The 16,193-nt window shown below is 38.4% G+C and overlaps 2 protein-coding genes across 2 annotated transcripts; one reads left to right on the forward strand and one right to left on the reverse strand.

Moving 5' to 3' along the window:
• Nucleotides 1-236: 236 nt before the first annotated feature.
• LOC306858572 (dol-P-Man:Man(7)GlcNAc(2)-PP-Dol alpha-1,6-mannosyltransferase-like) lies at nt 237-8,024 on the forward strand. Its single transcript, XM_079399159.1, has 9 exons — nt 237-405; nt 715-847; nt 944-1,117; nt 1,386-1,580; nt 1,742-1,845; nt 2,889-3,112; nt 7,242-7,411; nt 7,498-7,573; nt 7,659-8,024. The coding sequence occupies exons 1-9, from the start codon at nt 244-246 to the stop codon at nt 7,876-7,878; spliced, it is 1,458 nt and encodes a 485-aa protein (XP_079255285.1). The 5' UTR covers nt 237-243; the 3' UTR covers nt 7,879-8,024.
• A 983-nt stretch (nt 8,025-9,007) lies between these two features.
• zbed4 (zinc finger, BED-type containing 4) lies at nt 9,008-15,957 on the reverse strand. Its single transcript, XM_079399160.1, has 2 exons — nt 15,793-15,957; nt 9,008-13,806 (listed from the first exon to the last, which is right to left on the reverse strand). The coding sequence occupies exon 2, from the start codon at nt 13,608-13,610 to the stop codon at nt 9,846-9,848; it is 3,765 nt and encodes a 1,254-aa protein (XP_079255286.1). The 5' UTR covers nt 13,611-13,806; nt 15,793-15,957; the 3' UTR covers nt 9,008-9,845.
• Between the last annotated feature and the right edge of the window lie 236 nt (nt 15,958-16,193).

Genomic DNA, 16,193 nt, shown 5'->3' on the forward strand with positions numbered 1-16,193 from the left:
GATCCTTATGCTTTTGAATAGCTCTCGCGGCACTTTGATGTCATACACTGATCATTCTGCGCAGCGTCACTTCAAGTCGAACACACCTATTATGGCATTTCGAAAAGCCACAGGGAACTTTCGTGGCGCCAAGCACCGCCCATGTTATGGTTTTCGCTTCTGTCAATTTCCATTCTACTCATTCATTTCTTTAGCTTGGACTTTTGCGCACGCGCTGTGGCAGTACCACTAGTACAGCGCGCTATGATGGCTCGAAAGGAAGCTGTAAATGAGCGTCCTCTCTTAGTTTTTATCATCTGTATCGTATTTATACATTTGTTTATCTGTCCTTACACCAAAGTTGAGGAAAGTTTTAACTTGCAAGCAATTCATGATGTTCTGTATTACAGATTTGATTTTGAAAAGGTAAGCGCTCATATCTCAAAAACGCTTATTATTATTTTTTTTTATTTAAATCGTGTTTAAACTTCACTTCGCATTTAACTATTTCAATTATATCGTGCTCTCTTTGTTAATCCTGTGTTTTAGTGCGTTAAGCCTAAACTTGTGATCTTTGATTAAATTAGCTAAGAGTGCTGCAGCTATGACGTCAAAACCCGGAAAGGAGAGCCATGTTGAATTAAAAACTGCTACAGCACTCTGTTGTAGTGTTATGGTGATTTAGTGTTGTATAGCATTTAAATAACTAACTCCTTGTTATTACTGTTTCTTCAGTATGACCATCATGAGTTTCCTGGTGTGGTTCCACGTACATTTCTTGGACCCTTGTTCATATCAGCACTCAGTGCACCAATGACTTGTATGCTCGCCCTCTTTCAAACACCAAAGTTTTACACTCAGATCCTTGGTATGTCTGCGATCACAACCTGTAGCTTTAGGCCTACATTAAACTCATTTTATTTGTTTCTGTTTCATCTGCTTTATGTTCTTCTTTGTTCCACAGTGAGAGGAGTTCTTGGACTATGTGTGATTCTGTCACTATGGCAGATGCAAAGAGAGGTCCGGAGGCAGTTTGGGTCAATGGTGGCCAGTCTGTTTTGCGTTATCTGCATCACACAGTTCCATCTGATGTTTTACAGTACCAGAACCCTCCCAAATGTGTTTGCTTTGCCTTTAGGTACAGACTATATAAAGTACAAAGTATACACTGACATTTCTTAGGTAGAGTTTGAGCAGTATTTTGGAGCAATATTTACAGTTTGTATTAGCCGTTTTGTTATTTTGGCTTAGAAAACAAAGCTAAAACAACGTGACTTACTTTATGAAATATATATTCATAAAAATGTCAGTGTGTAATGGCATCTTGTAATACTAGTAATACGTTATTTTGTCTAACTTAAATTTTAGCATTAAACAGTTTTTCCAAATTGTGTTTTATTGAATAGTTTTGCTGGCATTCACATCTTGGTTGGGCCAGAGACACGGTGCCTTCATTTGGTTCTCTGCTTTGGCCATTATTGTGTTTCGCTCTGAATTGTGTCTCTTCTTTGGCCTGATGTTGTTGATGTCACTCCTGAGCAGGAAACTTCATTTTCTACAGTTGCTTCACCATGCCATACCTGCAGGTGTTTTATCTTTGGGTCAGTGATGCACAAGTGCTTGCTTTCTGTATTTTATCTTAGTATTTTGTTAGCATATTCCATAATTGTCTAAAGCTAAATTTAGACTTTTCATGTTTTGCTTCTCATCATGCACAGACAAAGACCTTCACAGACTGAAGTTTGTTTGCTGTCTTTTGTAGGTCTCACAGTCATGGTTGACACCATTTTCTGGAATAAGCTGCTCTGGCCTGAGGGTCAGGTACTATGGTACAACACTGTCTTGAATAAAAGCTCCAACTGGGGAATATCCTTTTGAAAAAATGCTTATTCTCTTTTAAAATGCTTATGAATGAATGAATGATGCATTTATATAGCGCTTTATTGTGTATAGCTGTACACCCAAAGCGCTTTACAATCATGTGGGGGAGGTCTCTCCTCTACCACCACCAGTGTGCAGCATCCACTTGGATGATGTGACGGCAGCCACAGTACAACGGCGCCAGTGCGCTCCCCACACACCAGCTACAGGTGGACAGGAGAGAGAGTCATAGAGCCAATCAAGTGGATATCTTATAGGATATCTTATAGTTTAAAGGAATAGTTTAATCAAAATAAAATATTCTGTCAATGTCTCTCATGACAATCCAAGTCCTTATGATGTCTGTGGAGCACAAAAGGAGGAACTGGTTGCTCTTTTCCAATTACAATGGATGAGCACAGGAGATTTCAAGATTTAAAAATGACACACAAATATTGTAAAAGTAGTCAAAAGTACTACTAGTCCATAGGACTAACAGGTTTGTGAGGAGAGTGCATTTGTGTGGGATAACATAAGTAATGGAAAGAAAGCTGCTTATTGCATGCACATGCTAGTTAATAAAACTGTTAACAGTGCATATAAACACAAATGCCATTTTCTTGTCTTGTGCATTGTAAACTATTACTCAGTGTTTCGGGCTCAGTGGCTCTCAAGGTAATAGTTCAAGCTTATTTGCATAGCGCTTTTTACGATACAAATCGTTGCAAAGCAGCTCTACAGGAAATTAAGTTTCTTGAAAAACTTGTATTCTGCTTCTGCATTCTTTTTTTATGCTTAAAACAATGATCACATGAGTAAAAGTGACCAGTAAACTTTTGTGGCTCAAAGAAGAAAGAGAACTACAGATTTTAAACAGCATGAGATTGAGAAAATGATGACAGTTTTATTTTTTTATCTTTATCTTTGGGCCAAGTAAACCTTTAAAACCAATGGTAATGCATTAATATTATCATAAAAAATGCATTCTTGCATGATTCTGTCTCCTGTCAAAAAAAGTGTATTTTTCCTTGACTTCTTTCGTTCCTCAGACTTCCCCTTTTCTGTGGTACTTCTACTCTGCTCTCCCTCGAGCTCTTGGCAGCACAATACTATTTATTCCACTCGGCCTGTTGGATAGACGAACAAGAAAACCGCTCATCGTAACTGTAGGCTTCATACTGCTGTACTCCTTTCTGCCCCACAAGGAGCTCCGTTTCATCATCTACACCTTCCCTGTGCTCAACATGATTGCTGCCTGCGGCTGTTCCTTTATGTAAGTTGAACATATTTTGATAGTAATTATTTGATAGTTATACTGAATTTTCTTGCATGAAACCCATTTTAACACTACTTCCAAAATGTGGTGTATTTCATAGTGAAACAAAATAGTGAATGAGAAAAAATGTATGATAAGATTTTATTTTATCCATTTGAGAATTTTGATTGTAAAATAAAATATGGGTGTAACTGAATAGGTCCAGACTGAATGAGAGTTTGCTAAAGTTAAACTTAAGTAACTAGTTGTTAGCATTTTATAGCCTACTTGGCCTAAGTGACATGAGAGCAAAAGGAAAGGTACATCTACAACAGTATTATGTCCCTTAGTAGCAAGCCATACACAATATGAATAAGGACAAAATGCATATGATTTTTAAGTAGATGAGGGAGAAACAGCAACACATTATCAAACATACTTGACACAAGATGTCCTGTCAGCTGAAAATGTAAGAACACTGGACATTTAGTTTATTTTTTGATTAACAAAAAAAATAAAAATAATAAATTACAGGGGTCATGAACTGCATTGTTTTAAAAAAATTATAAACGCAACACTTTTGTTTTTGCCCCCATTTTTCATGAGCTGAACTCAAAGATCTAAGACTTTTCCTATGTACACAAAAGGCCTATTTCTCTCAAATATTGTTCACAAATCTGTCTAAATCTGTGTTAGTGAGCACTTCTCCTTTGCCGAGATAGTCCATCCACCTCACAGGTGTGGCATATCAAGATGCTGATTAGACAGCATGATTATTGCACAGGTGTGCCTCAGGCTGGCCACAATAAAAAAAAAAAAACTCTAAAATGTGCAGTTTTACTGTATTGGGGGTGGGGGTCCGAAAACCAGTCAGTATCTGGTGTGACCACCATTTGCCTCACGCAGTGCAACACATCTCCTTCGCTTAGAGTTGATCAGGTTGTTGATTGTGGCCTGTGGAATGTTGGTCCACTCCTCTTCAATGGCTGTGCGAAGTTGTTGGATATTAGCAGGAACTGGAACACACTGTCGTATAGGCCGATCCAGAGCATCCCAAACATGCTCAATGGGTGACATGTCCGGTGAGTATGCTGGCCATGGAAGAACTGGGATGTTTTCAGCTTCCAGGAATTGTGTACAGATCCTTGCAACATGGGGCCGTGCATTATCATGCTGCAACATGAGGTGATGGTCGTTGGATGACACAACAATGGGCCTCAGGATCTCGTCACAGTATCTCTGCATTCAAAATGCCATCAATTAAATGCACCTGTGTTCATTGTCCATAACATATGCCTGCCCATACCATAACCCCACCGCCACCATGGGCCATTCGATCCACAACGTTGACATCAGCAAACTGCTCACCCACGCGACGCCATACACACTGTCTGCCATCTGCCCTGTACAGTGAAAACCAGGATTCATCCGTGAAGAGAACACCTCTCCAAAGTGCCAGACGCCATCGAATGTGAGCATTTGCCCACTCAAGTCGGTTACAACGACGAACTGCAGTCAGGTCGAGACCTCGATGAGGACGACGAGCATGCAGATTAGCTTCCCTGAGACTGTGTCTGACAGTTTGTGCAGAAATTCTTTGGTTATGCAAACCGATTGTTGCAGCAGCTGTCCAGGTGGCTGGTGTGGTTACACGTGGTCTGCAGTTGTGAGGCCGGTTGGATGTACTCCCAAATTCTCTGAAACTCCTTTGGAGACGGCTTATGGTAGAGAAATGAACATTCAGTTCACGGGCAACAGCTCTGGTGGACATTCCTGCAGTCAGCATGCAATTGCACGCTCCCTCAAAACTTGCAACATCTGTGGCATTGTGCTGTGATAAAACTGCACATTTTAGAGTGGCCTTTTATTGTGGCCAGCCTAAGGCACACCTGTGCAATAATCATGCTGTCTAATCAGCATCTTGATATGCCACACCTGTTTGAGAGAAATAGGCCTTTTGTGTACATAGAAAAAGTCTTAGATCTTTGAGTTCAGCTCATGAAAGATGGGGGCAAAAACAAAAGTGTTGCGTTTATAATTTTGGTCAGTGTAGTTAACAGATGATTTTCATGCAGCTTACAGGAACTGTGTGTATTTGAAACTTTTGTCGCTGGCTGGATTCACTAATGCATAAAAGCAGTAAACCACCCTGAGTACATCTCTGGAAATATTATTTAAAAAAAAAAACAACAACAAAAAACTAAAAAATAATGTAGTTCATGACCCCTGTAATCTTATATTGTGATTATTTTATATATAGAAAGCAATCAAAGTTCATTCTCTTTATAATCACAGGACCAACGCAAGTCTATCAGTAATATGATTTCTGCATTTTCACCAAAACTCTCATTATTAATGAAAGAGTGTACACCACTTAACAAATGTCTAATTGCATTGTGTTTTCACTGTTAGTTATACCATAGCAACAAATGGGACAGACAAATCTGATGTGAAAATAGATCTTGGAGTGTAAATGCAGACTGATAGACTTGACTTGCTACTTGTTCTGTATAATGAGTTTCTTTGTTCTTCATTTTATTACATTTAACATTTAACTTGACCTTTTAACTTATAAGAAACATATTTTAAGGCTACATGCTGTTTTAATGTATTATTTACTTAATTATTCTTAACTATTATTCTGTCTTAATGTTGTAATAGTTTTTAGATAGAACATTAACTAGAATTAAACATCATTAAACTTGTTTAAACTTGTTTGGAGAATTCCTGCATACGTTATTATATATATTTTTAAACATTGCATGGTTTTTAACATTTTTAAAGTAAAAGAATCTGAAATACATGAACCTTGTTTTGTATGGACATAAAGTATTGGTCGGTGTTTCTGAATTTCAGTAAATGATGGGCAGTTTCACAACTCCTAGTTATGCTGGTAAACTTTTACTTTATATTATAGATAAGGTGATTCATTTTGCTCTTATTGGTCCTGCAATCCTTATTTAGATTATTGTCATACACTTTAGTATCAGTTTGGTCTGTCAGAATAATACAATGTCTCGCAAAATGCAACACTTGTTCATATATAGTTGTTCATATATGATGTTTTTCCTTAAGGGCTTTATATATTTTTAGACTAGTTGACTACAAAATTTAGTTTGAAGAGGACATAGAATGGCAATTTTCCACAAGCTGGTATGATACTTTAGGGTCTTCATGAAATGTCTGTAACATACTTTGGTTAAAATTACTCGATCATTTTGTAAAACAACACCCTTTTTACTTGATCAAGACCAGTTCTCTTCACAGCGACGCATTTCAGTGCATGTCTCTTTAAATGATAATGAGCTACTGCTCACCCTACCCCTCTGTTCCATGGAGGGTGTTAACACAAGACACATGAATATATCTGTATATGGCTCTGAGTTGGCCTCATTCGAATAGGTAGCTATCTAAAAAAAATATATATCTTAAATCATTAAAAAAATATATATTAAATCTTGTTTTGTGTTCTGCAGAAGAAAGTCATGCAGTTTTGGAATAATGAGGATGAATACAAGTTGTACTTTCATGGTTGCTTCATTAAATTATGTTGTTGTGTTATGTGTAGAATTGCCAAATGACCTGATAAACATTAATGCTATAAAACAATGCATTTCTCATATATTTCCACCATAATAATACAATGAAATTTTTCAAAGAAATGCAAAATATGTAGGATAGAACAGCTAAAATGTGATTTATTGTATTGCAGAACATAGCACTTAAATGTTTAAAAGATTTATGGAGAAAAAAAAATACAGAAAGTAATTTTAAAAGAGAAGAGAGAGGACTCAAGTCTGGTCCATGGCCTTAAAATGGTTGCTCGGGAAGGCAGAACTGTGTTATTGGAAGAGGATATATCCAAGAGCAGAGAATACCGAAAAGAGACCAAAGCTTCAGTTGCAGTCTTATTGTTTCCTTCCTTGACCATGTGGCTAAAACCTAATCGAATAAATTTAAACAGACCAATCAGCAAATTAAAGCTGTACTAAATGTGTTAAAATCTACATACTGTACCCTCTGTTTTGGTATGTGACAGGTGGTTTTAACAGGAAAACAATGTCTTTGTCAATTTTTCATCCCTACACTATTTCATGTTAACAGATATTGTTGGTTTGTTTTACTTTTCTCTTCTGTTTTGTTACAGTTTGAAGAATTACCACAAGTCATGGATGTATAAAATTGGCTCCATAGCTATGGTAGGACATTTGATGCTAAATGGAATATACACAAGTATTTCTCTTTATGTTTCCCATCACAACTACCCAGGAGGCAAAGCAATGCAGGAGCTACATAGAATAATTCCAGTAACAGCAGGTATATTGATTTTGATCACTTGTTTAGTATTGAATTATAATTGAAAAATGAAATCCATCTGATTAAGTTGCATACTTCTCACACAGATGTGTCATTACACATTGACGTACTTGCTGCACAGACGGGAGTCTCACGTTTTCTGGAGCTAAATAGTAACTGGAGGTCTGTGACCAATCAATTATCAAAGACAATGCTATACATGTGCGATATTGGTGATTTGTCTAAATGTTTTTCTTTAATTTACTAGATATGACAAGGAGGAGAATTTGACCCCTGAAGATGCAGTTATGAAAACATATTCACACCTTTTAATGGAAGCAAATGCAACTAAGATATCGCTGCTCAAAGACTCTCACAAACCTTTGGTCTTCTTCTCAGGATACCAAAACCTTGTGTACGAGATGTTGCAATTTCCACCTATCAAAATCAAGCTAAACAACAAGCTTGTGCTGCTACAAAAACACTGAAATAATGAACCTAAATAGTGAAAGCCTGAACTGAAATTGTTACAATAATAATTGAATAAAATATTCCATATGCAAAGACGGAGACAAACAAATGTTTACAGAAGTGGTTCTCTGAATTCTTTTGATGGTCTGTTTTACTGAGAGGGGAGACGTCCTGAGTTAAGGTGTTTGAATAGCACGGTCATTTCCTCACTGCTTCCTTTTGTAAACAATATAAACATGCTATTACTATGCCTCCCAGGATCCGTGGTTTCAGACTTTCAAGTCATCATTTATATCGTTCCAGACCTGTATGACTTTCTTTTGCAGAATAATATTTTTAAGCTGGTAACCAAACTCTTTTGTTGAGTGTTGACTTCCATTGAATGGACAAAAATTATGTTGTTCCACTGAAAAATGAAAGTCACAATTGTGGAATGACATAAGGTTGAGATTATACTATCCCTTTGATTGTATATAAAAAAAACTCAGTCCAACCATTTTTCCAAACAGCTTGTTATGCAAGGGTCATCTAAACATCTTTGGCTGAAGGCAGAGGAACACCATGGACAGATGGCCTATCCATTACATCCTAGGGCCTAATGGATAGAGAGTTGGACTTGTAACCCGAAGGTCGTGGGTTCGAGTCTCAGGTCCACCTACAATCCCTGCCAGAGTGAATAACCAACACGCTCTCCACCCTCAATACCATGACTGAGGTGAGACCCTTGAGCAAGGCACCAAACCCCCAACTGCTCCCCGGGCGCCGCAGCATTGGCTGCCCACTATTGACTGCTCCGGGTGTATGTTCACTACTGTGTGTACACTTGGATGGGTTAAATGCAGAGCACAAATTCCGAGTATGGGTCACCATACTTGGCCACACACCACTTCCCTTTCCCTTTCAGAATTGCAATCAGTATACTTAAGTTCAGAAAAGCATCAAATACCACTAGTCCTACGGCAAATAGTCCTTGTATAGCTATGTCCTCTGTATACAACTAGCCTTATTAAAACCTAAACCTCTTTCCCCACATTTTCTCAGTTTGGATTAGAATTAGATTTATCAAAATAATCCAGGACATATATAATGCATAAGGTGACAAAAATTAAAGACATTCACAAAACGAAGACCCGAAACATTAAATTTAAAAGCAACATGGTTTCAAAGTGTAAAGTTTTATTTACAAATTAGCACATAAAAAGAAAAAAAAACTAATTGTTCCAGTCTCAATTATTCCTGTCAAATTCTATTTTCGAAAATTATAAAATGTACAGTACATTTCTTTAACATCCCATAATTTAACCCTTTAGGAAAGAAAAAAAAAACAGATTTGTGCTTGACAAATTTTCAAAAAAAGATTTTAACCTGAAAGTACAGCATTATGTACATTAACAGATACAAACAAAACAATCATCATCAGCAAAAATAAAAATAACCCTAATTCTAACAGTACCATGAACCACAAAAATCACAGAATTAAATAAAATACATTTAAAACATCTCTGTCACAGCATTTATTTTGGGCCATGTATTTATATAAAAACAGTATTCAGCATGTAGTTTCAATTTTATAAAATCATTTAAATCAGAAGACTATGACTTGCTTTGCACATCAGTTAATATTTACAGCATGTTGACCTGAAGTAGTTTGTATAAGGCACAAGGAGAGAGAAGATAAAATAAATGTTATAAAAGGAATCAAAAGTACAGCAACAAATAATAACTACCCCTATAACTAGCTAACCCTCCCTCCCTGAAAACACTTTTCACCAGGAATAAGACTCCAGTTATAAAGTGTACTTAACAGTAGTACTCAAGCAATCTTTTATTCAATTAAATATCATCAAAATGCTCTGCGTATTGAAGAAAATGAACCTCAGTAAAATTGTTTAGTTAGGCCTTCTCAGAAAAGTTACTTGAGTGGTCCTAGGTTGAGGTTCATCAGAATCTAAGAAACAGCCTTGCAAATATAAATACGTGATCATCAGTACTGAAAATATATCAAAGGAAGGTTGACCTTTAAAAAAAGAAGTCCTTCAAGATTTTCTAGCAATGGCCGGGACTGATTCAGGGCACAGTTGACACTTGATGTGCTAAAAAGTGTGTCTGCTGGTACAATGCTGGGTGGACAACCCACATAGCGTACAGCTACTTTGGCAAGTTCAGGCCACAGTAACTTCTTTAGGTTCCAATAATCCAGAGGATCACAACTCTGGTCAAGAATGTCTTCCTCCAAATACTCCAGCACTGCAAGCTCCAATGATTTTGGTCTCTCCTCCTGCTTGATTTTCTGTCTAATGTCATCCATAAGAGCCCAGAGGTTTTCTTTGTTTGAGGCCAAGCTGTTTGATGAAGCTGGTATTTCACTGCATCCGTTTGACAGTGGTGGTTTAGTCTCCACAGTGTTAGATGCAGACACCTCAAGCTCTTGTATGAGGTCATGTTTACACTGCTCTGCTTCTTCCTCAGTAAAAAGGGAGGTCTTATACCTCGGGTCCAACATGGTTGCCCATATGTACCTGGGGTCATGAAGTGTAGGGGACATTTTAGTCACCATTGCTTCCTTTAAAGACTTGAGCATATTATCAATACCCATGGTTTCATCAAAAAGCATATCTATTTTTCGGTTGAGTATGTGAATGAGTGGAATGACCTGACCTAGTGTTGCTGTGCGATTGCTCATCTCCCTGCAGGCTACCTCGAAAGGTTTAAGAGCATTGCAGACTGACTGCATGACTTCCCACTGGTCACAGCTTATCAGTTCCCTGAAATTACACTCGATTGACATCTCATCAATGGCTTTCTTTTGCTCTACTAATCGCTCAAGCATAAAATATGATGTTTTCCACTTAGAGGGAACATCCTGAACCAGCTGGTTTTCAGGTAACTGATAAGTTTTTTGCAGCTCTGCTAACTTCTCCTTTGCTTTAGCAGAACGATGCACTCTCTCACAGATTTTCCGAGCAATACTAAGCAAGTTCTGAACCATCCTCTGGCTTTTTATGGCTTCATTAACAATGAGGTCTATGCTATGAACAAAACACTGCATGGTGGTGTGATCACTGCTCTCTAGTATGCTTCCAATAGTTTGATTATCTGTTACAGTAAGTCCAATTTTAAGGCCTGAGGAACCAATCCAGATGTCCCAAAGATATTCAAGCTGCTTCTGTATGTTCAGCACATTGTAGTCACAGTCAATTGCAGAAACACCAAGGAGGGCTGAGCAGTGGAAATCTTGCCCCTGAGGCAGAACTTGAGACTCAAATGTTACCCAGTGGGCTGTAAGAATCAAGTACTCTTGAGTTTGGCTGCTCACCCAAACACTTGTCGTGAAATGAATGATTCCACCTTCGGCCTCCTTGAGGTGGGTCAGAACTACTTCTTTCACGCTTCCATACATTTCTGGGATTGCAGTGCTGGTAAAGTAGGATGAGGAAGGTAGAGAATACCGTGGCTGGAGGTATTCCAGTAGTCGGTTCAGGCCAACATTTTCCACTACAGTTGATGGCTGAAGATCCAGTGCAAGCATTTCAGCAATGAGTTTGGTGATTTTTTTGGCAGCTGGGTGGCATTCACTGAACCTCTCTGCATTCTCCTCATAAGTAGAAATGTCCATGAGCTCTTGCTTAACTTGAATTTCAGCAGATGACACATCGCCTGAGATATTACTATTATTTTCAAGCACATGCCCATGAAATCTCTGCATGTGCCTAAATAAGCAACTAGTGCCTAAATTGGTTGTCTTTTTTCCTCTGCTAATTGTGCGGCTACAGTGCAAACAGACCACCTTTGTTGGGTCGGCAGAGCAAATAGAAAAGTGATTCCATAGCTTTGAAGTCTTTTTGCTGAAAACAGGCAGGGTGTGTTGCTTGTTCTCAGCAGCAGGGCTGTCCGTTGCATTTGTTGTCATGTCGCCCTCTGCAGCAGGAGTACACTGGGGAGACTGAGGTGAGGAAACTGTGTCATTTGTGCTTTTTTGGGTTTTGAGAACATCAGGATGCCGTCGCATCAAATGTCTCATTAAACAGCTTGTGCCAAAGTCCCCTCGTTTACCACGGCTTATAACACAGGGACAATACCGACACAAAGCTTTCAGTTGGTCTACAGGAGAGACAATGAAATGATGCCATACTTCTGATTTCACCCGTTTCATTATTTTTTTGTTTTGTTGAAAAACTGAGCTCTGATCTTGGGATATACTGTGCCCCTCACTATGTTCCTCTGGCGAGGATGACAGAGGTATATTTTCCCCTTTCAGTCTAAAAGATGCGTCAATTGAGGACTCTTGTCCACACTGATATGTAGCATCATTTGCCTCATCCTCAAGAGTCATGTGCTCACTTTCATCATTGGGCACTTCGTCTGATATGGCATCAGAGCGATGTGAGGTACAGAGGAATTCCTTTTTGACCTCTGTGGAGTCTTGTGTGCGTGAGAGCAATGTTGGTGGAGTGGTGTAAGGTGGAGGAATGCTTGAGCCCTGTCCATTTTCTTCGATGACTATGTCTCGATGGGCCCGCCACATGTGGCGAATAAGGCAGCTCGTCCCCAAATCTTTCCCATTTTTGCCACGACTGAATTCATTCATGCAGTGAATACACACTGCTTTCGAGCTGTCAGCAGGGGATAAATAAAAGTGTTTCCACACTGCCGAGCGCCGCCGGGAACTTGAGCTTTTAGGGGCTGATCCAGGGCATTCACTTCCCAAGTCTGTGGCATCATCATTATGGTTGTTTAAGGAATGTGGGGATGGAACCACACTAGAGTCACTCTTGACACTCTTTTCTGCTTTTGGTTTGACCTTCTGTAAAGAGTCTTTGGACACTATGTCTGTGGCCTCAGATAAAATGGAGGACAGTGGTGTATGGTTGTCTGTAGGGGGTTTGATGCTTACAGACAAGTCTCCATTATTTGGTGATATACTGAGAGGTATTAAAGATGAATTATTGGACAAATTATTTAATGAGTCACTGTCTTGTAGAAGAACATTGGGGTGAGCCCTGCGCACATGCCTCATTAAACAACTAGTACTGAGATCTCTCTCATTTTTACCCCGGCTGAACTCTTTCATACAGTACATACAGATTGCTTTGGTACTATCACGTGGTGATATGCAAAAATGGTTCCAAGCAGGAGATTTTTTTCTAGGGTTAAGGGGACTTCTTATGGATGATAGAAGGCTTTGTGTGACAGCATCCATTGCAACATCATACAGAGTGCTCGAGTACCCACTGAGCAAGCTACCATAATCATCATCATAACCTCTGGTGGCAAAGGGGCCAAAGGTCCCATCAAATGATAACTTTTCATCATCCTGAGCAATTTCACCCGTTTCATTTGGTTCTGCTTTGATACATACACTCGTTTCAATTTCTGAATTATTTATTTCAATGTTCTGGCTCTTATTTGAAATAGCTGGGGATGTTTGAGAGTCATGCTTTTCACAACTTTCTGCTGTTGAATCCTCTGTTGAAAGCCCATCGACCTCAGAAGTTCCATCTTCCTCTGTGCCCTCAAATGACAAAGACACCAAAGAGGAATCTTTTGCCAGTGTCTCAGAGGGACAAGTGTGGGGTTCTGCTTCAAATACCTCTTGAGGAGTAATTCTGTAGGATTTAAACACATAACCATCTTTCCCTTCTATTTTTAAACAGGTTCCTTTGGCCTCTATTCTCTTGTTATCTTTGGAGCCATTATGCTTGTGGCTTATATCCTCAGTCTTCTGTAAGAGGCCGTCCTCTCCGTCCATTATCGCAGAAAGAATTTCTGCAGGGAAAGAAAACCTTCTCTATTCAAAGCAGCTTTTTAAGTGTTCAGGTGTCATGGGTGTGGTTCTTTCTTCCATCCAGATGTTTACTTCAACATGTTATATCTGAGCCCACATGCAACAGATGTGTTGAGCTCCATTTAGGATAGTGTAAATCGTTTGTGTTCATTTGTAGAACCTGAAAAATTAGATGGGAGATAGAAGAACATTAAGATAATTAAAAAAACAATTAACAGTTTAAAGGACTCAAAGTTCATTGCAACTGGATGTGTGATTAAAAATATAATATACACATTGACAAAATGTGTATTAAACATAACTCAGAGCCACTTTTTATAAGTAGTGTTTTATAAGACATTATTTTAAACGCATTATTGTTAATTATTAGTAATACAATTATTACTGTATTTTATCTGTTTGAATCAGTCTGACGATTTAAATGAATGAAATCACTGACTGACCTGAACTGCAAGTTATCTTTACATTCAGAGATATCTGTCTTGAGTAGTTTTGTGTATTTAAGGTTTGTGAAACTCGCTGACTGGTTGTGTGGAACTCACTCTCTGCTAAGCCTTGCTGTCACACATTTATACCAATCACTGTCAAACAGTCATCAAAAAGGTGTTCAGGCTACCATGGAGGACTATCCAAAATGTAAACCAGAAAAACTTTTTTTGTTAGCAACAAATTGCTGATATGTCACTGGTTAGATATTGGAAAATTATATTATTATTATGTTAGGAATAACACTGGTTCTGTTCTCTCTTTTCAGCTTTGTAAGTATCTCCAATGAAAATAACCATATAGGCCTAACAGTCAGTTAATTAGTTTAGTGAGTTATCAGCATAACATAAAAGATAATTATCTTTATAGATAAATATCTTATACATATTGGTGCATATATATTTGGGATCAGTAGCTATGAGCAATCATACATGGACATTATATGATAATACAACCCATTCATTCATGTGAACACGATAATGATACTTTAAAATGAATGGGAAACCTGTCCAACATTGAAATAATTATATAACCTGCATAAGGCTGCTATGGATGCCTACAGGTCAGTAATGATTTTGTGCACTTTGAAGCCTTCCGAATGCGCTATGCCTGCAAAAGTGCTGTGTATGTATAAATATTCTGAGTGACAGCTTTTATCTGGACCTGTAACTACGCAGAGCTATGAGAAAGCTATACTGTGATATCCACATATACTTAATTTCTTGAACTGCAACAGTGTTATTGACCCAATAGGTATATTTTCCTCTATATAAACTATTACTATTTGAATCCTTGGTGTGCTTTTTTCCCGAAATACCTCCATATTTAACTAACTCATACAGCCCTTTCCTGTTTTCACCTGTTCATAATGGAACATAGCAATAAAGATAACAAATCGTCAGTTGTTGTCATCAAGGACAATCTGGCCTATTACAGCAATTAATAGAAAAAACAAAATATACATTATACGTGTCAAACTATGCTAAAATATTTCAAAGTGGAATTTGTTTTATTTGGTGTAAAGAGTAACGTTATAACGCTTACATTTTCTGTCAGTTGTCACGACATATTAAAGCATAAATTAGAAAGAAAAATAAAAAATATACACTGAGCAACCTACTATGATAATTATGACCCTATGCTCCATGTAGTTCGAATAAAATTATTTACAATTTATCTGAGGTGCTTCTAGTCAGGAAGTTGGGGTGCTGCTTGAGGTACTTGTCTCAACACACGCTCTCGCGACCTCACGAGATGTAGGCGCTAGCTAGCGACACATGCTAGCGGCTAGTGCATTAGCTCGCAGACAAAACAACAGGAAAACACTTCACGCTTCTCCCTGCCATATGGACATACCACTCGAGTTACTTGTGTGTGTTTTCTTATTATTTAATTTGTAAATACGACTGCTTGGGGATTTAAAATGCCTATGTGGAATCATTTAATCACGTAGAAAGAGCGTATTTGACTTAGTGACAACTCGATTGTGTGGTTACGTTAGGCCACACAGGACATAACCTGATGAGGCAGAACCGGATCCTGGTCGCACAAAACAGAGAAGCTCGTCGATCTAGCCGGGACACTGGATCTAAATCAAAATCATGCATGCGTCTTCCCAAGACAATGTAAACACTCGAGTAAAGACATAAGTATAGCTTACCCTTGTTTCCTGAGGTTTACTTAAGTGAGTTTCGGCTGTGAAATGGTTAAATAAAGCGCACGGTTGATCCAGTGTTGTAATTGAGTTGGTTGCTTTGTCTCCTGTGCCCGTAAACAGTGCGCTGTAGTAGCGCCACACGGCGTCAGACGGAAGAAACATGGCTCTATGGCGTCACAGAGGCTTTCGATATAGTGGGTGGGGTTAATAAAACAGAACTACATTAATTTCTATTCCATAGCCGATAAGAGGCCATAATCATGTAAAAAAAAAAAAAAAAAAAAATACGACGCAACTAATTCTACACTTTGCATACTTATGCATAGACGCTCAAACCACAGATAACAAATAACGAGGGTTTACTAAAGCAAACACACGGGGTTTCTTGACCTCAGGGTCTCTCT

The sequence above is a fragment of the Barbus barbus genome (genome assembly GCF_936440315.1).
Source record: "Barbus barbus genome assembly, chromosome: 39".
NCBI classification, from domain to species: domain Eukaryota; kingdom Metazoa; phylum Chordata; class Actinopteri; order Cypriniformes; family Cyprinidae; genus Barbus; species Barbus barbus.